We start from the raw sequence: 23350 nt of genomic DNA, 5'->3' as shown, positions 1-23350 counted from the left end.
GTAAACACTTCAAGCCAACTAACAAATGAAAAAAATGCAAACGAGAAGATTAAAATTCAAAAATAAAACATAACAATTAATGGAAGACAATAACAAAAGAATCTCAATATTCGAATTATTTTTTTTGCTTCGGTTGCGTTCTTGGCGAAAATTTTACAAATTAATTTCTTAACTTTTTTTGAAGAAAAATCTAAAAAATAATCTTGATGACGAGAGATTCTCAAGGGATTTTATCACTGTTTTTTTTTGACAGGTTTTTATAATTTATTAATATACCTACTAATGTATAACTATTAAATATGTAATCTTAATTTTTTTATAAATCGCGTTAAAATCATTAGTTTAATGAAAAAATTATAAACGAAACTCACCTAAACCTAAAATTGCTCTATATATTTTTTACTCGAACAAAATCGAAATGTGTCGGTATTCGTCATAGTAGCGCGGTGACATGGGTAAATGAGATACGGAGATGATGCGGTCATCTTTAATTCATAGCGAATATTGGCCAGAGCTTTCGCGAGAGGCGAAATCCGTTTTCGGCGAATTTATAGTCGGACGATGTCGACGGTAACTATAAATCAGAATTGGGCGGTCACTTGTTTTTTTTCATTTATTTATTTTTCTGACCCCACCGTTGGAGTGTTTGGGCTGCTTTACTTGCCGGCCGCGAACCGGCCATTCATCACGGGGACAAATTTCGAATTAATTCGGAAATGGCTCTCGCTTTGGAAAGGCAGATGCTGGAAAATGAGATAGGGAAGCATAGAAAGGGTTCAAGGTAATTACGAATTAAGCTTTAGATTTTTTTTATTTTGCTGATTTATTTGCCTAGTTAAAAGTCAGTAATGCTTCTCAGGTTGATGCATAAGCTTTTTGCTTTTTGATAAATGCCATCTATTTATACTGTATTTTACTATAGCGACCAGATTTAACCGTTGTATTATAATCATTTTTTAATACATAATTAAATTGTACGAAACAAAAATTAGACAAGAATGGGACTACCAAGGTCGTTGCGTCTGAGGTAGAATATTCGTATAACTGGCAGAGCAGACCTTGAAAAATTTCTCTAATAAAGAATAATAATTTCTCTATGATGCTAACTTTAAACAAATTTATTATATTGGTTTCATGGTCCATTCATACGATTAAATATTTTCTATAGTACACTCGTCAATATGACACTTATCATACCTTGTAAAAATTTAATGGGAAATAAAAATGTACAGGTATCTGAATTTTTTTTTAACATTTTTATCTAATAAAAGTCAGTCACTTAAATTATTTGCCAAGCAGGCCAGAAAAACATTATCAATGGTACTGCACACTTGTTGATTATACAAGACGTATCTTAGAGCTCCATAATTGATGCGCATATTGCAAGATAAATACCAGCATCTTCTTACTCTTATTGCATAGTTTTCTATATGCTGATAGAATCTCATGTGCTATTGAAATAGGAAACCTAAATCGGATACGATGAAGCACATTGGTATTTTTTTTAATTTTCAGCAATAAATTGAAGTTTTTTAATATTCTCAATGGAAATTATTTTATAAGAACTTTAAAGTCACCGTCGACAGTAAGAACATATAATTAAAAATGCCTTTATCAATATTATTAAAAAGCAAAAAAAACATTAATGCTTAGATTAGAACCTTAAGTAATCTATGATGTAACAATATATTCACATATTGAAAATATTCACGAAATTTCTGTCCAGTTTATCAACTGAACCACATCTCTATCTAAATATACAAAAAAAATACAAAAAGGGTCAGTTTTTGTGATTAAAATATTGAAAAAAAATGGGATTTTTCGTTTAAAATGAAACACAGTGAGAGACCACTTAACAGACTAAGGTACATGGTATAAATCATATAAAAATATTTTTTTCCCGAACGAATAAGGCACGCATCTATTTTCAATCTAACTTATAGGCCAACAGCAATTTATTTCAAAGAAATTCGCCATCTTTTCATATTTTTAGTGGTCTGCCTCTTTACGCTCCCACCAGAAAGAAGCGGACCACAAAATCCATAATGAAAGGGTCATGAATATAAAAATCACTTCCACTCAAACATTTCGTTTGATCACTTCCAGTCAGAAGTTTCGTCTAAGAATTTGCTTGAAGATGCACATCAGAGTTCAAGACCGAGAGAAGACCGCACTAGAAAAAATCGCAAAAATCGCTGTTTCTCTCTTCTCATCCACTAGTCCAGCTCGACGTTCAGAATCTAGAGCGACCCTCTTCGAAGACGCCTCCAGCCCACGGACGCACCAACGGACAATCCGTCTCAACTGTTACGAAACCAAAAACAATATATTTGTCTTAATCAAATAAAAAACCCAGACTATTACCGGGAGAGGTCTAAAAATGTAGTCATTTTATCAGAAAACCCAAATCTATACATTCTTTAGTATGACAAACTTTATCAAAATCCCTTTCAAAATTAGTGTATTTGACATCTACTTGATCAAACACTGGGAAAACGGAGCAGATTTTTTGCTACTGATAATGATTATTTATTTCAATAAAACCTGAATTTTGAATATTGGTATTACTAAAAGAAAAAGAGTTAATACCGGTATTATCGGTATAAACATTATTAATAATATTTAAATTAATTATTACTATTTTAATAATTCATTAAGGTAAAATAGATTATATTTACATTGAATTTCAACTAAACATACATACATATAATACATAATATAAACATAAACAGAAAATAATAAAAAACTGAATATGTTAATTTATTTCTTAATGCACGAATGTGTTTCTTTATTCCATTTAGGAAACTCGCTACAGTTTTATTTTTGCGAATTGTTCTAAGAATATTGTTATACAAATTCACACCTCCGTACATAGTTCCCCTGGCCGTACTCGTTTTCATATAACTAACTATCTTTAAATTGTCTCTATTTCTAGTATTAAATTTATGCACATCTTTATTTCTATAAAACTAGCTGTCGGTATCCAACTGTCGTGAGGTACCGAAGCTAGCGAGTGTGCGAATACCGGACTCTTAACTTTTAGGGTTTCAAAGATTAGTTTTGCTTTTAAATTTATACACATCTCTATTTCCTCATATCTGGTAACATATTATTTTCTAATTTATATATAAATACTAAAACATTCATTTTCAATATTTCTTGAACATATATCCATTCCAATCTATCAATCATACTTCTACAACTAGTAAATCTATTTTTATTTACAACTACTCTCATTGCCCTATTTCTTAATTTTTACAACATCATTTTATTAAGCATATCTAATTCTGTTGCACATTAATTAAAATGGGGCAACATTATACTATTGTATTTTTTTGTGTTTATACTTATACATATCAAATATTATTATACCTTTCAAAGTTTTTGCAATTTCGACTAAATTAATTAATTATTCTCTATACGTCGCTCACCAGAGATGCGAAACAAAAGGGATCAATCATCAGCTAGGGAAAACTCGCTGTGATTAATAGAAAAACATGTTATAAATAGCTTTGCTATAAATACTGTGATTAGTAGGAAATAATAATAAAAAAATACGTTACTACTGCATAATAATATTCAACAAATAAAATTGATTTATTGTATCAAAGGTTTATCGTAGCCCCAATAAAGATACTACCGGTATTGCAGTCACTAATTTTGATACACGAAAACCATGCTGTTGATCAATTAACTATCCTTTGATGTGACTTAAAGCATACTTATGAAGTATGATTTCATGCTAATAAAATCGACACTGGCTTATAATTCTCTATTATTGATTTGTTCAGCTTTTTATGTATGGTAGACACTTTTGTAATCTTCCATTCATCGAGGAAAGTATGCGTTTTTAACAATAGGTTGACGTATGCAGCAATCTGTAGTTTTCTTCGTCGTTCTAGTGTTTTTATAAACACGTCGATTTTTATAACTTTTTAGAAATAAAACACAGTCTATTATAATACCAACTAAATATAATATTTTTAATTTTAATGATTATACAATATACAATTTACAGCTGTTAAGTATTGTGGTATACAAAACCAGTTTAATAATTCATAATAATTTTCCCTATCCGTAATAATGATCTAAACAAACCTTGATCTGATTTAATTATTTAACTGGTGTCATTAAACCATCGTGAAGTCAATAACCACTCTTATTTAAATACTTGCATCAATGTTTAGTATTATAAAACATGTAATAAAATATCACATAATACAGAAAAATATACATCAAATAAACACCAGTTAATATTACTTAATCTACTATATTTTTTTTTGGTCAAAGTAAATGATTATATAATAAATTTTACTACTTTTTTACAATTATAATAAGGAATGTATAATAAAATTATTACTTAATACTCCACAAAAAATTTAGAAACACTTATCTCATTATCGTTCACATTAAATGCATATTAAGACTTTATCGTACACTCGTACGCAAAATCGTTTAGTGACCTGTCCAAATATTCAGCTTATCAGACATGATCGTTGAATCGAACATAAAACAATGCACTTGGTGCTAAAATCAGATAAATCAAATTATCTCTCATAACACTAGAATAACCGGACATGTCGCGCGTGATAACAGCTCAATGTTTACAAACTATTCGTAATTCAACAAAACTATTGTTCAATTGACCTATTTTGGCGCGGTGATCATTTTTACTGTCAACTGTCAGTATGAAATTTATTATACTGGTGTAAGCGGTACTGTTCGTACGTCACTGTTGAAAGACACCTGAACATAAAAAATTCGTGGATTTTTAAATCGTCCAACGTCAAAGTGAGTTACTATTTTTAATAATATAATTAAAAATGTATAGATTAGGTTAATTATAATATATATAAATAATAATTATTTTGCCACAAAGATAAAATATATTGTATTATATGTTTAAAATCCTTTAAAAGGTCTCATACTATAGATGTCTTTAAGTATATATTTAAAATATGTTTCAAAAACTAGTTTCAATTAAAATAAAATATATTTTAATATTTTGCAAATACGTTTTAAGAATTTTAATAGAAGAATAAAAAATAAATACTTTTTTGTAAAAAAGAATACTACAATAAAATCTTAGTAATCTTTTGCATAAGTATATTTTTGGTTATTGTAGTGATATATAATTTAGATATATTTTTATTAAAGTAACATAAATATAGCAACCACTGAAAGCTGTTTGTTAAATTTTTTTAAATATAAAAATATTCAATCGTTGTAACAGTTACCTGTGACAGAAACTATTTGTATTAGTTTGCTATTTAAAACGACAATTACATAAAAGTTGAAAATCGATTCCTCCTATATAATTTTTTTTTAATAAAAATAACACAGTGCTTAACTAACTTAAATAATGAATATATCTATATGGTTTAACTAGTTCTGCAAGCGACTGTTTTGCGTTGGCGCTTATATATAAAATCGTTTAAGCCAGACAACTCTTCGCGTGGCATGCGAACTTAACTTCGTCGATATTGCTTCATTTAAAAATAGCATTATTTTATTAGTAATTCAAGTAATATAATGTGAAGCCTTAACATTATAAGGTATCTACTGTATCTATTAATATCAATCATAAAAATGTAACTAAAAAATATTTTAGATTATTTTTTCAAAATTTTACAAAACAATACGTTATGGATATAAAATATTACTACAATCGAAATCAGTTCATAATTTTAAAATGAAAAATATTTTTATTACTAAGTGTAATTATTGAGTTTAAGATACTATGTATAAAATATACTTGCGTGTAAATCACTAAACAATAAAACAAACGTTACTACTATAGATTAGGATATCGCAAAATAAGTGTTACTTTTTTTTTATTCAAGTTTTATTTAGTCTTGCTTTGGCCGTTGATAGTTAAGTTCGTATTTTATTATATCTGTATTAGTGCATATTTGGACCCCAAATTTCAATACATAAAAAATGATTGGGCCCCAAAGTTTACGATACTAAACTATGTATACAAAATGAATTGTTAAACAAATTTAAAAAAAAAAAAACGGTCAATAAAAACATGAAATGGTTATTAATTCGTTATATATTTGAATATATATATTATCCAATAATTAAAAATATAATAAACAGTCGATTTGTCTAAATAAATTTTTTGGAAAAAAATATTTTGTGAACAGTCAGCAAAAAATATTTTACTTCATTTTTAATATCTTTAAAAATTGTGTTATAAGAACAGTAATTGCATTTAAATAAAACGATGATATCTACTATTAAAATCAATAAGCTGTACGTTTTATAATAGTGCAAAAAAATATTATGTACTCTATATATTTACATCACTGCAATAATATAAAAAATAATTTAAATAAAAATCACAATATTTTTTGCTTTTCATAAAAATGACATATTTAAAATCTTATTTAAGATAATAAAAATTTAAGATTTTCTCATAAACGATTCTGCGTCTGTAGAATGCAGTCATCGCTGAATATTGGGTCAAATGTGGTAGCTAGACTAGGGTTGACGTGAAGAGGGAAGCGGCTTTTTTCTTGACGACGCATGGCTAAGCTCCGCTTAGAGAAAAGATTTCAATTGCGACTTCGAATAAAAGTTGGGAGTATCTAGTAAAATTATTAGTGAAAGTTCGCTACATATGCCATTTTATACGCTTAATTGATGTGAAGATTTATTTTCTCTTATTTCAATTTATAACAAAATTATATGTGTTTATTTTTGTCATCTTACTTCTAAGATTTGACAACACTATAATGAGACTGTTGGAATCTGTTATTGCCATTATTTTGTGTTTTTAAAGACTAATAGAGTTTTGTTTATCGCGCTTTTAACGCAAATATACGACCATTTTTCTTTTTAGTTTTATATCTACCCAGATGCTCTCAACATAACTATATTAAACGATGACAAGTATATAACCTAAATATAATATACGAAATTAAATGTTATTTATATATATACCCCAATAGTCGTTTTATGATTAAAAGATAAATATCTACAATAAGTAATATAAATTGTGAATTATTTCTGTTCATTTGCAGTGTTATCTCTAGATTAGTGCAAAACAAAATAAAATATGAAGCTCTTAAAAACATTTTTGTGCTCAATTTTTATAAACATACTTTTAATTGAATATACAAGTGGTGAACATTTAATCAGTCCTGATATAATAAAAGACGGATTTTTAGCAACTGCTGTCAAAAATGTGAATATAAACGACTTACCGATACTATCTAAATGCGCATTAGACCTGCTACTATTGAATAAGTCTAATGATGATTGGGCAGCTTTAAGTATGTATCATTATTTTATTTTAATAGATGTAAAGTACTTACACATCACATAATAATTATAGTGAAAGATGCAACTGGCAAAACAAACGCAGGTCTGCTCAGAATGAACATAAACAGTTTGGGAGACTTCGATGAATGTCTATCAATTGACGAGAAGATCGGTATATTCCAGAGACGTATGAGAGGAAAATACTGCGTTGCACGAATACTGATACCAGTGGAAGAAAAGCAGAAGAATGCTATAAAAAGGAATAACCTGATTGAGTAAGTATAGTGATAAGTAATAAATAATATTTTGCATTGCGTCATTCCAACGTATATAAAAAAATCAGTGATTCACTTCTCTTGACGCGTGACGTTATAACGATCGACTGTGTATATTATTTGTCATAATTATGTGTTTATTCAATTAAGGTCGAAGGTGTTAAACTTTGATGAGTTGCAAAAATTAGTATTCAATCTAGGAATATGCATACCGAATTCGTGTAATGGGAGCGATATAGAAGATATTTTAAATTTAATGGTACATAATAATGAGTCTTTTATTAAAGTACCTGATCACTTGTGCAGTACGAATGATTCAACGCCATGGGATGCCGCAGATTGGGGAGCACTGTAAGTTTTTTTAAATATAATTTTAAGCGTTATTGACATTGTATATATGTTGCACATAAACATGCCACTTAAGATTAAAAAAAATATTTGATAATATCAAATAATAACAAAGGTATTTATAATATTTTTATCAAAATTCAATATCAAGCAATATTTAATAATACATAAATCTACTTTATTAAGAAATCACAGTAAGTGGAGCTCGATCTCTTTAGTCAGTTTTTATCAGTATGAAAGAAATGGGTTATACCTATATACAAATTATAAATATTAGACCAGTGGTATAATATTATGACAAATACTAGTGTTTTGTTCATTTATATTTTGAGTGTAGGGTCCAAATTAGTGTTTTTTTATCAGTATTATTCAAAATCTAATATCAAAGATCTTATTCTCATGAATGAATATCGTAATAAATATTTAAAATAAAATTTTACTATATTGTTTATATTTACTTCCATTTAATGTGAGCTGTAATGATAGTATATAATTAATAAATATATTACGTAGATTCGCAATATTTCATTTAAGTTCAGTGCTTCACTACTTATTTAGTAGTTGATTGTGTTTACATGGTCGTACCGCATTGAGATAACGCCTATTATGTTGCAATAAATAAATGAATTAATTTCACAATATTGAAAAATAATACCTTGTATTTTTTTAATAACATTTTAATTATAATTTTAAAAGTGATCTATAAATTAATAAAAATGTATATATATATATATATATATATATATATATACATATATATATATATATATATATATATATATATATATATATATATATATATATATATATATATATATATATATACATATATATATATATATATATATATATATATATATATATATATATATATATATATATATATATATAAATATATAATAAATATTCATAAGAAACATGGAAAATTGCTTAAGAACAATAAGATTTTTGGATTTTGCTGCCTAATAATTTAATTTTATCAGCTAATGAAATCGGAAGAAATGTTTTATATATTTCACTGTACAGGTTAATTTTAATATCAATACACAAATGAAATTAAAGTGACCGTGTCAGGTGAAAAAAAGAGAGATAGATAAAGGATAAAATCTTTTTCTATCTCTCTTTTTTCTTTCTTTATATTAAGTGAGCAAATGTCAAGTCTTTTATCTGCTCTCTGACACAATTGACATTTTTAAAGCAATAAGACAGTTTAGGCGAACTCCGCCTCTCTAATAAAGAATATTTCCCGTGTGGACCTCTATAAACTTATCCATTGTAATTGCTTTAGATGGCCATAAAAAAATACGAAAGATTTTTTTATTGTTTAGTCGTGAGAAACGTTTATAAAAACTTTTTGCCTGTAAATATTTTATATACATTAGTTTATTTAAAAAACTATTTTTAACAAAGTAATTTAAATTAATTACTTTACGTTTATTTAAAAATAAATTAGATTCAATAAAAAAAAAAGTATTTGATATTCAACTTATCTTTCATATCTCAAATGAACATACTTTTTATAAATAACTTTTACATGTAGTTATGGAATACATCAAAAATCTGTTTATTATTTTTCAGCACAAGCTTAACACAAATTTTAATATGTATTTATTGTTTTTAAGCTCATTTTTCATACTATTTGGAGCTATTACGCTACTAAGTACTGCCTATGATGTTTTTTATTTTATTTACTCAAAAGGTACGTATTGTGGTAATTACATTATTTTTCATATAAATATTACAATGCATCTGTATTTTTCAGTTAAATTTTATTTTCATTAGTAAAAATATAATTTCAGTTACTAGACCAGTGAGAGCATACTAAACAATTTATATATAATTTTGTCTTAATGTCGTTGAAACTTAATTTGACAGTTGCGAAACGTCCATAAGCTGTTTAAACCCAAACCTAACATATACGAATTAATCAAACCCAACCTTATCTAATTAAATTTTTAAAGTTAGTTTTAGCATTAAATCGCATATGAGCAAAAAAAATATTTATTATTATTATTATTTTATAATATGATACTTTTTTTCAGAATGCAATCAACTCTTAAGATCATTTTCTATATGGACCAACACTGTTCGCCTATTTAAGCTGAATCCTGGATCCTTAAAATGCTTAAATGGAATCAGAACTTTGACAATGCTATGGATAATACTTAGTCATCGATATTTGACTAATTTCATGTTCCCTTTGACAAGCATCTTGGACGTATATGACGTAAAAAATTTTAATACATAAATAATACAATATTTATAAGACTTTTCACCATGTATTATTCAATATTGCTAATTAATACTTAAATTTGTCGGGATCATTCATTTTTTTGCCGTATTTTTTAAAATACTACTTCACAAATTAAAATACATATTTTTATTTTATTTAATTTTAGTGGAGCCTCAAGTATCAAAGTATGATAATTATTTCTGCTCCTGTGGCAGTTGATACGTTCTTTTTACTAAGTGGAATGTTATTGTCGTATATCTTCTATCAGCAGATTGAAAAAAGTATGCGTTTGATAAAATCATCATTATTCAGACTATAACCATATTTTATTTTTCAGAAAATTCTTTCAACATCGGACTATTTTATTTGCACAGAATATTAAGATTGACACCAGCTTTAGCTGCGGTAGTGTTTTTCCAAGCCACTTTATACAGGCATTTGGGAAGCGGTCCTTTGTGGCACATATTTGTAGATTTGTTGGTTGATGCCTGCCAAAAAAATTGGTGGTCTACTCTTTTATACATACACAATTACGTTAATCCAGAAGAAATGGTAAATAATATTTTTTATACTTTTACTCTTCATTTTAATATTTTTAAATTGATTTTTTAATATAGTGTGTAGGTCAAACTTGGTATTTAGCAGTAGATATGCAGTTATTCATCCTATCGCCAATTATATTATATCCTTTATGGAAAAGCAGAAAATATGGTTTATTCAATCTTGCGTTTTGGATGCTAGCTTCTTTTACAACTTTAGTGACCATCATTTTTATCAATAAATGGCCCGCTGCTAGTATGCCTCTCGTGTAAGTATTTTGTATTAGTGGTTGTAACACAATTAAATATTTAAAGAAATTGAATATAAATAGAAAGCAATACTTTTAAGAACAATAAATTTTTTTTTTAAGCAAGGTCAATTTCTCATCAAACAATAGCTGTCGGTCTCTCACTGTCATGAGGTACCACAGCTAGCGATTGTGTGTAAATACCGGACGGTCAACTGTTTTTATTTTTCATTCGTTCTGATTTTTTAGAATATATTTTTAGTATTTATTTGTTAAAATTTTTACGTTATTCGTTAGATATTTGAACTATGGTGTGCGTTATGTGTGGATGAAAGAGCATTTCTAAGCTGCATATTTTATTGTCATTTATATGTTACGAAAAGTTACATAAATACTAGTATTATATTTATATTTTTAGATTTTATGATTTAGTTCTTTATTATAAATAAACTTGAACTTAAAAAACATGTTTAATAATGAAAAGTGCAAAAAAATTAATTGCCACCTCATTAAAAATAACATTTTTAATGATATTTTTTTAGCTAAATAAAGTTAAATTTATTTATATTTGTGTAATTTACTATTAATGGGTTGAGTACATTATATAAAAACAGCTATCAAAAAACGTCAAAACAACGCTAATATACTTTTAATATCATGAAAAAATAAAATAAATGCCTTGCTAAAAATATTTTACTAGATGAAAAAATATGTCACAACATTTTAATTAAATAATCCAAAAGCAACGTGTTGGCACATATCAATCTTTCAGTTTGTTGTCAAATACATGCATTTTAGCGTAGCTACAAATAAAATGCATTTTATAATTATTTAAATTGAACAAAAAATCTCGAATTATTTTCAATATATCATATCATATTAATTGTAATAACCAATATTATTCATAAAGATAATTATTGTTGAAAATGTTAATATAATCCTTCATTAAAAAAATATTTTAAATAGTATTTGATCAAAATAAAAATAAAATAAAAGTCAATCTTAACTGATTAATAGCAAATATTACTTATTTTATTATCTTTATCAAATACAACAATTTAGTACCATTTTAGTTAATTTATTGCTGATAATATAATATATAACCACTAACAAATTATGTAGCACAGTTTATAGAAGAGCATGTATCATATGAGACCCTACTAATTCATTACAGGGCTGCTTTAAAACGTCCCTTTAAGATCCGCAACGATCCCTAATGTCCCACCGACCTACTTTGTTTGGTCAAATTAATTATTTCGCTTAATAATTTTGCAGAGAAGGTGCTGAGACACGCCAGAACCAGTATTACTACGTGGCTCATATGAGAGCAATGCCTTGGATTATTGGTTTCGCTTTCGGATACTACCTGTATGTTATATCAAAGAGGGAGATAAAAATTCATAAGGTGAGATTGCTGTTTAGTGCGATATCTAGCTTCTATGTATTACATGAAATACAATTTATTTTTATATTGGATACCTAAATACAATACATTTTTCTTATATAAAGTAGTATTTTTTTTAGTAGATTTTCGTATATAAGCTATCAGATTTTTATTACAATTTTTTACTCAACATTTTTTTTTAAATATTAGTGACATAAAAACAACTGCAAATATTTTTATTTCTCATATAAATGTATTATTAAAAATTGATTTAATTAGTATGTTTTGTTAAATGGTAAAATAATTAAGAAAGCGTGTAATTTGTATAAGAAATCAAAATATTTTGTGACTAATTGAATTTTTTTTTATTATTTTACGCTACGCTGCTAATTATTTTTATTAAGGAAAATTTGCATTTTATTAGTATAAAACAGTTTGAGCGTAAAATATTCAAATTTCTTTAGCTCGTATTATTTCATTGCGGAAAATTGCAGTTTATATTAAAATATTTAAAAAAGTCTTGAAACTTTTTACTTTAATTTAAGCTAACTACATTTTCAGCCCATGATTCGCAAAATTTAACGTCATCTGCATCGATTTGTATAGTAACGATTAAATTTGTATTTTTTTATTATAAAGTTTGACGTAGAGTTTATAAAAGTTTTTATAATGTATAATAATATAAAGTGAAAAATTTAAGTCTTATAAAAACGTCTTGTTTAGTTTTATTGTATCTAATTTTGCATCAACGATAAAATCATAGCGAAATGGAAACTTTTTATAATATATAACCCTTTCTCGTTAATTTGCTTTTACAGAATTAATATTTACATATAGCTCGAAATGTTATTTAAATTTTCTTTCAGGCGCAAATTAAAGTCACTTATTTTATTAAATATATTCTTAAGAAAGCAATTAAAAAAACATTAAATTTTTTTGGTAGTGCAAAGCAAATTTTTCGTTATATTTATCAAGTTCTGAGGATCGGGGGTTGTTGGTGGAGACAAAGCATAAGACATTATAATATTATATAATACAATCAAAAGTACTATTTAATAATATTATTTTATCCCCTCTCCTTTCCCCACATCAGTCTTATAGTATATATCAAACACTATGTGTTTGCTTGAAATACTTTTTTTTATAATAATTTTTAATTTAATATTTTTTTTTTCATAATAAATATTGTATTAAAAAACTTTAAAAAGCGTTGTTATCCATGCATTAAAAATAATAAATATATCAAATAAAATTATCAGACGTGCAATATATCTAGTTGTTGTTTTTTTAATATATAAAATTAGTTTCTTTAGTTAATGCAGTATTTCTTATAGCACTTCTTCACAAAACTATTTCAATTAAACAAGAAACCATTAAAAGCTTCGGTATGGTTAGGAAACGATCTTTAGTTGTTGTTTTTTTCATTGTTTATAATGAGAAATTATTTGCAAAGTGATTAAACTATTGACCAAAGGGACGCGTTTGGTAACTTTATACAATTGTGAAAGTTTCGTTAGAATTATTGTTTCCGTTTTAATGCAGATTGTTGTGGCCTCGCTGTGGTTAGCAAGTTTGGCCACAATGGCGGCGGTAATTTTTGGGATGAAACCTCTGCAGGATCCGACACACAAAGTGAACCATTGGGAGGACAGCGTTTACAACTCGTTTGCCAGGAGCAGTTGGGCGCTATCGGTGGCTTGGGTCATATTCGCTTGTATAAAAGGATATGGAGGTTAGTTGAAACGTGATCACTTTTAAAGTATATCAAGTTAATCATACTTAAACAATAAATAAATATGTCATTATGATAAAAAAATATTAATAGGAAAGCCACTCATTAATCACACATTTCAAGGAATTTTTCATGATGAAAGAATCTCCTAAAAACAACTGATAGTATTTTTGTCTATATCTTTTTCAAGCTGATTTGTTTATATTTTTTTACTGCAAATAAATATATTTTTTCAATAAATACATTTTTTTAATATACACAATTATTTATATATTTTTATTATTATTACACAACCCAACTTTATATATTTTTAAATAAACACAGATATTAACTTATATATACTAAATAATATTGTACCGTAATATTCGTGTATTATTTTTTCAGGGCCAGTCAATTGGTTTCTGAGCCTAGGGATTTGGGAGATTCTCGGTCGTTTGACTTATTCAATGTTTCTCCTCCATCTACCCATACAATATTGGTTGGTTTCGATGAGAAAAATTGTTCCAAGTTTTGCGCATGACTTCGTTGTAAGAAAATAATAATAACATTGTATTAATAATGCTATTTTTCAAAATCAATCTATTTATAGTTGTATGAATTTTGCGGTGATTTGATCTTCACCTCAATAGTATCATATTTCCTTGTGATGGTATTTGAGTCACCTATAACTATCATTGAAAAGAAGTTACTACACAAACGTAAGTATTTTTTTTTAATTAAAAAAAATTATGAATAATATATTATTAAATAAAATATACTTTCAGCTCAACTTAAAACCATATCCAGCGATAGACTGACTCAAAATGATGATTTAGTTATTCAGAACGCGGAACAAGAAAAACTGTGATTCGTTATATTAATAACATTTTTATAATGTATGTGATATTTTATTTTAGTATAAATACAATTATACTTGACATTTTTTACAATATTTAATTGTATATCTAAACATTACTTCTCCGCATTGATGAACACTAGAACAATTTAAATAATGGCGTCTGGTAATAATATCTTTAGTTTAAATAACAGAGCTTTCAAGTCCAAACACGGCATCAAAATCGCTCTGAAGCAATTCTTATAATGGAGAATAATACCAAGCGGTATTCGAAATATTTTTATATTGCTTATTTTAATCGCTACTGTTATAAAGTGAATGGTTTAAATCTAACGCGTGTTATCAATTTTTTAATAAATATCGCGAATCCTCTATACGGCCTTGAGACTCCTTCTGAAATATAAATATTATAATAACTTTGCTTTTACTAAAAAGTAGCTCTAGTTTGCCGATTTTGTTTTGAACATCATCTACTTATAAGTAATCATAAATGTACCACATCTTACGTGCACATCTCTGAAAGTATAACGACATCTTACGGAAATTAGAGATAGACATTATATTTTTATTGAGAACTTCAAATGATTAAGGGTTTTAATGGATCTTTTAAGAGCATACTCTGGCATTTTCTTCATCGTCAGATGGCAGATAACTGTTGAAGAATGATAAAGCACTACTGACACTTTAAAATATGCACCTTGGAGCGATCCAGCATTCAAGATTTTTCTTCCTTATAATATCTGTTACATTGTTTTGCCAATGACACAAAACAAAACGCAATATCCTCAACGTTAAAAAAAGTTAAGCACTGCAGAACTAAAGAGACTACTCACGACTTACATATCTACACAATTAATTCGAAGTATTAACGCAAAATATTATAGAGGAAGCAATGAAACGTCTAAAAGCTTTCCAAAAATAGATCTAAACACTTATGCTCTGTATGAATTGGGTGAACAAAGTAAAAAATATTGTAGTTATATCGCGGATAAAGAAAGATAAAGAATTAATATAAGATATATACAGAAAAAAGAGGACCATTAAAAAGATTTTACGGAGAGTTATAAGCAAGATAAATATAGCCAGAATCATTGCCAAGGTTTCGAAGCAAATAATGCACTAATATCTATACTAAATATCATATATTTCATACTAATTTAAAAAAATGTGTATATTTTTTTGCGAACGACACATTAATGTATTACATATATAATAATATTTAAGAAGTTCTAAATAAAGTATTATAAAAATATGGTTAAAAAATAATGTACTTAAACTAAATAAGAGTAAAATTAAATGTATGTTTATTAATTATAAAAATATGTTAGATAATCATATAAAAATAGTTATAAATAGCTCTATTATAGAAATAGTTGATAATATAAAATATTTAGGAGAAGTTGTAAATAAAAAAAATTTTAAGGAACATAGTAATTACATATTTAAAAAAATAGATGAATTATCCTGAATGACAAATATGTTAAATATAAATATAAAAAAATACAATAGCATCATATTGCCTCATTTAACTTATTATGCAATAATATTAGATATGTTTAATAAATTATATAAACAAATATCCAAAAAATTACAAAATAGGGTAATGAGAGTAGTCTTAAATATCAATAGATTTACTAGTTATAGAAGTATGATTGATAGATTGGAATGGTTAAATGTTCAAGAAATATTGAAGATGAAAGTTTTAGTATTTATATACAAATTATAAAATAATATGTTAGTAGAGTATAATAAAATAAAGATGTGCATAAATATAAAAGCAAAAATAATATTTGAAATCCAAAAATTTGAGGGTCCGGTATTCGCACACTCGCTAGATTTGGTACCTCACGACAGTGAGATACCTACAGCTAGTTTTATTAAGTATTTAAGAAAAAATAAAAATGTGCATAATTTTAATACTAGAAATAGAGACAATTTAAGGATATTTAGGTATATTAAAACGGGTACGGCCATGGGAATTATGTAAGTGTGAATTTGACAATCCACAAAAATAAAACTGTAACCGATTTCCAAAATGGAATTAAAAAACGCCAAAGTGCATTTAGAATAAATTATAATATTAAGTATTTTTTAATGTTATATACTATATGTATGTTTGGTTGAAATTCGTTTAGTGTCAAAATTATCTATATTAACCCATTGACCGGTATGGCCGTACATGTACGGCGGTTAACCTTTCACTGTGTTGAGGTACCCAAGATATTTAACTAAAGAAATATTTAATAAAAAGCATTATATGTATATAATATTTTATATTAATGACAATAATATCGATATATTAATGAATACGAAATAAATAAGCATTATAAAAAATATTTTATAATTATTTTATAATAAATATTGAGAGCTTCTGATACAACAAAATCCACAAAAGTTGAATAAAATTATAAATAAAAAAATGTGAAAGAAATTAACGAAAATTAATAATAAAAAGTGTTAAAATAAATTAATAAAACATACTAATACAAAAAAGTAATAATATAAATCAAAGCAATAAAACGTTGAGAATCACTATTATTCTTCATAATTTACTATAAATGAAATATAACATAATAAATAATAATATTGGAAAAATATGTAAAATAACTCACTCCCATGCGTATGTTAAAAAATGTGTATAAATTAACACACTACTCAAAGGGTTAAGCTTAATAAATTTATCTTATTCGTCCATAAATATTTAGCACATATTTATGGCAATCTTTTGATACACAAATTGCTTTAAAATCAATCAGTACTTAATTTTAAAGCTTGAGGATTAAGATTCATATACGGCCATCAAAAAAAGAGATAACAAACATAATATTTAATCAACCACAGATAATAGATAATAAGTCACATTCGCCATTTGTATTCAGTATTAATAATATTTTGCTTTAGAAATGAATTTTAAAAATCTTATAGTGTTTTTAAGTGTTATTGTGGCTGTTAAAAGTGTAGAATTAAATATGTTTGAAGATGGATACTTAAATAAAGAAGCATACGATTTTTTAACAAATAAAAACCTTCTAAGCCGGTTAGGAGAATATGTCAAATCTAACAAAGAGATATATCCTAATAAATGTGTTATTGACCTAATAAAATGGACAAAATCAAAAGATAAAAAATGGGCATGGAAAAGTTAGTGTTGATGCTTCATTAATAATGTGTATGTGTTACTACAAATTATTTTACTTCAGTGGCCGATACTTATGGAAAACCTCAAGCTGGAATCTTAGCATTGAACCTTTTAAGCCTTGGCCAATTTGACGAATGTTTATCGATTAATGAAGAAAATATAAATATAAAAGGAAAATACTGTATGGCGAAACTGCCATTTTCTAAAATACCACCTATATTGATTATGTCTAAATTGTATGATCCTCTCAGTATAATAAACAAGCCAATGAACAGGTAGGTTGTTTAATTCGATATTTAAAAAATATAAGTAGTTAAAATCTTTTGTGTAAAATAAGAGGTTTAATTAAAATGTGTGTCAAAATCAGAAACAGACAAAAAGTTATTTTGATCGACGCTAATTTATATTGCGCTAAGTTGTTATATAATATTAAGAGTTTATTCTAATAAATATTTTTGCTGTAATTTTATTTATCACATAAATGCATAATTTCATAACATTCGTAAAATAATATTTTTTTATCAAAATTTGCTACAAATGTTTGATTACGCAGATAATTTTAACTTTAATCTAAGTAATTTCATATTTTTTTAATTAAAAACCTTTATTGCTTTAATTATATTTTTAGAGTTGTCAATGTTAACACAGAAGTAAGCGGTTTCTTAAATGCTGTATGTATTCCTCATTCTTGTAAAGCAGAACAAGTACAAGAATTAATCAGAATTATTATGAATACATTACTAAATATTACCGATACTGTGATAATCTTAACTGATAAGGAATGCAGTACCATTGAAAAACCAGAATTTTCTACTGCAACTAAAGCAGCCATGTATTATTATTTTTATAATAAAGTAGGAGTAATACACATATTATTTATCTGTCACACTCTTAAAATTTATATTAAATAAATAACATGAATTTATAATACACATTATTATGATTTATAGAGCTTTCTTTTCACTATATGCTGGCATCATATTGTTAAGTACTGTATATGATTTAATATCAAAGTTGTATGAAGGTATTATATATTTTTTCTTTGTGTATTATATGCTTTATTAATTGATAATAATATCTTTAAATAACGTACTAGATAAATATAGGCATCATTGTGTCTTGGCATCATTTTCTTTATACACAAACACAGAAAGACTAATGAAAAGCAACAAAAGCTCAGGAAATCTTCAATTTTTAAATGGACTCAGAGTCATATCAATGTTTTGGGTCATAATGAGTCATTGTTATACAACAGCAATGGGTTTTCCACTAACGAACTATATAATAATACTTGATGTAAGTTTTAATTAATCTACTCTATAACCTACTACATTAAAAAAATGTTTATTACATTCCAGTGGACAAAACCTTAGGATCGATGATGATTATTGGAGCAACTGTTTCTGTCGACACATTTTTTATTTTAAGTGGTATTCTATTAGCATACATTTTCTTTAAACAAACAGATAAAAGTAAGATAAATAAACTATTAAATATTTATATAATATAGACACTTACTCCACTAAATATATTTTTAGCTAAATCTTTTAATCTTCCTCTGTTCTACTTCCATCGATTTTTAAGACTTTGGCCAGCTATGGCAGCATTGATATTTTTCAATATGACTATTTATACATATATGACGAACGGTCCATTTTGGCCACATTTTGAAGCTATTTTAAGGAAGCCTTGTGATGATTATTGGTGGTCTATACTATTTTATATCCAAAACTACTTTAATCCATATGAAGCTGTTAGTATAATATATAAATTAAATATAAAAATTAGACTAAATTTCATTGATTGAAATATTGAACTTTCAGTTCTTGGGTCATTTATGGTACCTCTGCGTAGATACCCAATTATATCTGCTATCGCCGATTATCTTGTATCCTTTGTTAAAAAATGAAAGGATTGGAATTACAAACTTAGCATTTTGGACATTAGTTTCTCAGATTACTGTCATTGTCATAGTTTACACACATGAATGGTTGGCTGTAATGACTGGAATTGGAATAGCGTAAGCTTTTGAACATTTATTATATTTATTACACTGTTAATAAACATATTTTTTTACATTGTTATAGTGCTGATCAAAGTACCTATGATTCTCAATATTATATACCAACTCACATGAGAGCAACACCTTGGCTTATAGGTTTTGCAGCTGGATTTGTTTTATATAAAACACAGCATATATGGCAAGCTAAACGAGGTCAAATGACAAGATCTTCAAGGGTTAGTTTACACACAAATTAATTATATTTATTAACCTCTGTAAATACAAAGTTTTATATTATTTATATATTTTTTTACAGATGAAGATTATAGTAATAACTGGATGGATCATATGCTTTTTAATTATGGCAGCCGTTATATTCGGCTTAAAAACTATGGTGGATATGAAACATCAGGCTAATTATCTACAAGATGGAACGTTCAATGCCTTTTCTAGTACTGCTTGGTCATTTTGCATAATCTGGATAGTCTTATCGTGCATATTTGGATATGGAGGTATTGTTTCAACGTTATTTAGCTATAATATTAATTTAAATTAATATTTTAACACAGGTCCCATAAATTGGATATTGAGTTTTCGACTTTGGGAAATTATTGGACGCTTAACGTATTCAATGTATCTATTACATCCATTGATTCAAGTCCTTTTAAAATCATCAAGACGAAGTCATGATGACTTTATACAGATACAACTAGTGAGTTATAGTTTTGCCAATTGTAATTTATACCATATAAAATTGTATTTATTTTAGGTTCATACTTTCTTAGGCGATCTTGTAATGACGATATTCGCTAGTTACATTTGGGTTATGGCTTTTGAATCGCCTTTTATGGTGTTAGAAAAAGCGTTAATCGTAGATAGTGGGTTCAAATATATTCCATAAATATATTTATATATTCAAATTATGTTACCTTGTATTTATTTTTCAGGAAAACCTAAAAGAAATGTTGCTGATTCTGAAATGCCTAAGAGCATTACAAGCAGCGACGATAAATTTTAATTTATTTATTTTTAACTTATGTATTAAATTTAATTATGTAAGAAATCTCATAAAATACAATTTTTACATAATTTAATATTAAATTGCTTGTCATGAATTACTCAAGTTAAATTTCCGTTATTCGTTTTATATTTTTACGCAAATTATGCATATCCTTGAAAGTTTGAATAACATTAAAATTATTTACAGTATCCTTTTAAAACCGTTATTAAGTAAAGCGTTTGAATTCATAATTCAGTTAAAGGAAATATATAATGTTATTTAATTTTAAAATGTTTAACTCCCAAAGGTACGAGTTACTTAATTAAAAAGCATTTAGGTATTTATTTATTTAACAATTTTTAACTAGTAGCTAATTAATATTTTCAATTACATGGAAAAACAAAATTAAGCTTTAAGCTAAATATTATTTATTTTGCACTCAATAAAAAATTACTTTCACTAATTTATTTCAAGATTATTAATTACATTATAATATATTTCATGAGAAAATTTTGAAAGACTATCTAATCATAAATATAAATAAATAAATCTGTAAATGTGTTTAATAAAAAAAAAAATTCTACACCACTAACTAGTTTATTGATTTATATGTAAGTACGTGATAATATTAATACTTTAATTTTTAAGATAAGACTAAATGAAAAAAAAATATTATATGAAAAAAAATATTTATTTTGTATTTATATTTATATAGACATCTATTGACTAAATGTTAATAAAATAACTAATAAATAAATTTAGCTATGCTTAAAACCAATCATATAATATGTATTATTTATATGTCTTACAAGCTTCAAAGTCTTACAATTTATTTTCAAATCACAACTTTTTTTCAATAGATGTATCATATAATCGTATGGTTCTTTAAGATTGAGTCTAATTCTTCGAGGTTCAATGTGAGGACTTACCTAAGCCTAAGCAGACGGTCGAAGTGAAACGTCTGCTTTTCTCAGGTTTTTAAGAATTCTTTAGATTATTCTGAACGTGTTAGAGTGACTATAAGTGAAAGTTTTATGCAACACTCTGGCTAAGCAAAAGGGAGGAGATCAATGTCCTTACTATCACACAATTCCATATCCAGTCGATTTATATATATGTATATATATATATATATATTTAAAAAAAAATTATTTGCGTGATTTTCTCGCGTTGTGAATAAGTCTCTCAAAAAAAAAAAAAAAAACAACGCGAGAAAATCACGTAAATAAATTATTTTTTAAATATATTGCCGCGTAAAAATAAAAAAAATTAAATAATATATATATATATATATATATATATATATATATATATATATATATAAATTTAATAACATATTAGTTGGAACAGATTTATTTCTTTGGAGATTGTAAAAGTTTGCTAATAACAGTGGCTCACTACCCGCTCACTCACGATATTTGGATACGCCTATTTGAGTGTGCTTTCTTTAAATACTTGTTTAGTGATGAAGAGAAATATATGGTTTATCTGGGGTACCGCAAAACAGTGAAAGATCGACCGCCGTACATGTACGGCGATACCCTACTTTTGGTATCACAATGTGTTTTTAAAGCCATTTCCAATTTTTACAAACAAATATGGCACATATTCAGTCTAACATACTGATAAGTTTATGACTTATCAATGGATATTTTTCTTATTGTCGTTGAAAATTTTAGGAATAAAAGCCAGTATTCCGTTTCTGAAAAGATATTTGCACTAATCTATCATTAGGATGCGGTTAGAGATACTAAACAAAAATAATATATTTAAGATATAAACTAAATCGTTGCTTAAAGAATGTCCTTGAAACAAGCAAACGGTTTAATCATTGTTCTTTACCTTTACAATAAATTGTAATGCAAGTGGGTCATTGTAAGGTAGGTCAGTTTAGGAAGAGGAAAGCTATAAGTGGTAAACTGTTTAATATTATAAAATATTAAAAATAATAATCTACAAAATAAATAATAATACGCCTCACTTTCATTAAATATATGTCTGCGAACACAACTCATTTGAAACCCTCTGGTGTACATATTTATGTGTTTATTTACAGGGAGGTACTGGGTCAGCAGGCTCAATGTTTACCCATTAAACATAACCCAGTTGACATGTGTATCATTGGTAAATATTGGCAGCGGAAGCCACGTATATTTGTTGTCAGCTCATCAGCTTCGACAGAAACATGTCAAAAATTGACAGAGAACATAATACCTTTACCATTTAATACATTCTATGTATGTTATCAGTTAAAAAAAAATCACTATTCTGAATCATATATTTTATATAAATACACAATTTTCAAATTGCTCATATTCTGAATTACGTCTAATAAAACAATATAGC

General features: G+C 26.4%; 2 protein-coding genes across 2 annotated transcripts; both read left to right on the top strand.

Moving 5' to 3' along the window:
• Positions 1 to 7013: 7013 nt before the first annotated feature.
• LOC148232494 (nose resistant to fluoxetine protein 6-like) lies at positions 7014 to 14908 on the top strand. Its single transcript, XM_088192415.1, has 13 exons — positions 7014 to 7280; positions 7343 to 7544; positions 7695 to 7895; positions 9515 to 9591; positions 9935 to 10119; positions 10292 to 10406; positions 10463 to 10677; positions 10743 to 10933; positions 12188 to 12317; positions 13839 to 14028; positions 14413 to 14555; positions 14618 to 14726; positions 14793 to 14908. The coding sequence occupies exons 1-13, from the start codon at positions 7064 to 7066 to the stop codon at positions 14873 to 14875; spliced, it is 2058 nt and encodes a 685-aa protein (XP_088048541.1). The 5' UTR covers positions 7014 to 7063; the 3' UTR covers positions 14876 to 14908.
• Positions 14909 to 17876: 2968 nt separating this feature from the next.
• LOC148232493 (nose resistant to fluoxetine protein 6-like) lies at positions 17877 to 21022 on the top strand. The gene is made up of 12 exons (XM_088191342.1): positions 17877 to 18004; positions 18064 to 18277; positions 18631 to 18834; positions 18953 to 19026; positions 19361 to 19474; positions 19541 to 19755; positions 19826 to 20022; positions 20090 to 20240; positions 20321 to 20516; positions 20574 to 20716; positions 20774 to 20882; positions 20952 to 21022. Coding segments are annotated over exons 1-12 (1689 nt in total). The 5' UTR covers positions 17877 to 18003.
• Positions 21023 to 23350: the final 2328 nt, after the last annotated feature.

Source organism: Plectrocnemia conspersa, unplaced genomic scaffold, assembly GCF_051122295.1.
Source record: "Plectrocnemia conspersa isolate PC_06_02 unplaced genomic scaffold, ASM5112229v1 ptg000009l, whole genome shotgun sequence".
Lineage (NCBI taxonomy): Eukaryota > Metazoa > Arthropoda > Insecta > Trichoptera > Polycentropodidae > Plectrocnemia > Plectrocnemia conspersa.
Note: the sequence above shows the minus strand (reverse complement) of the source record. Positions and strands in the feature narration are given on the sequence as shown.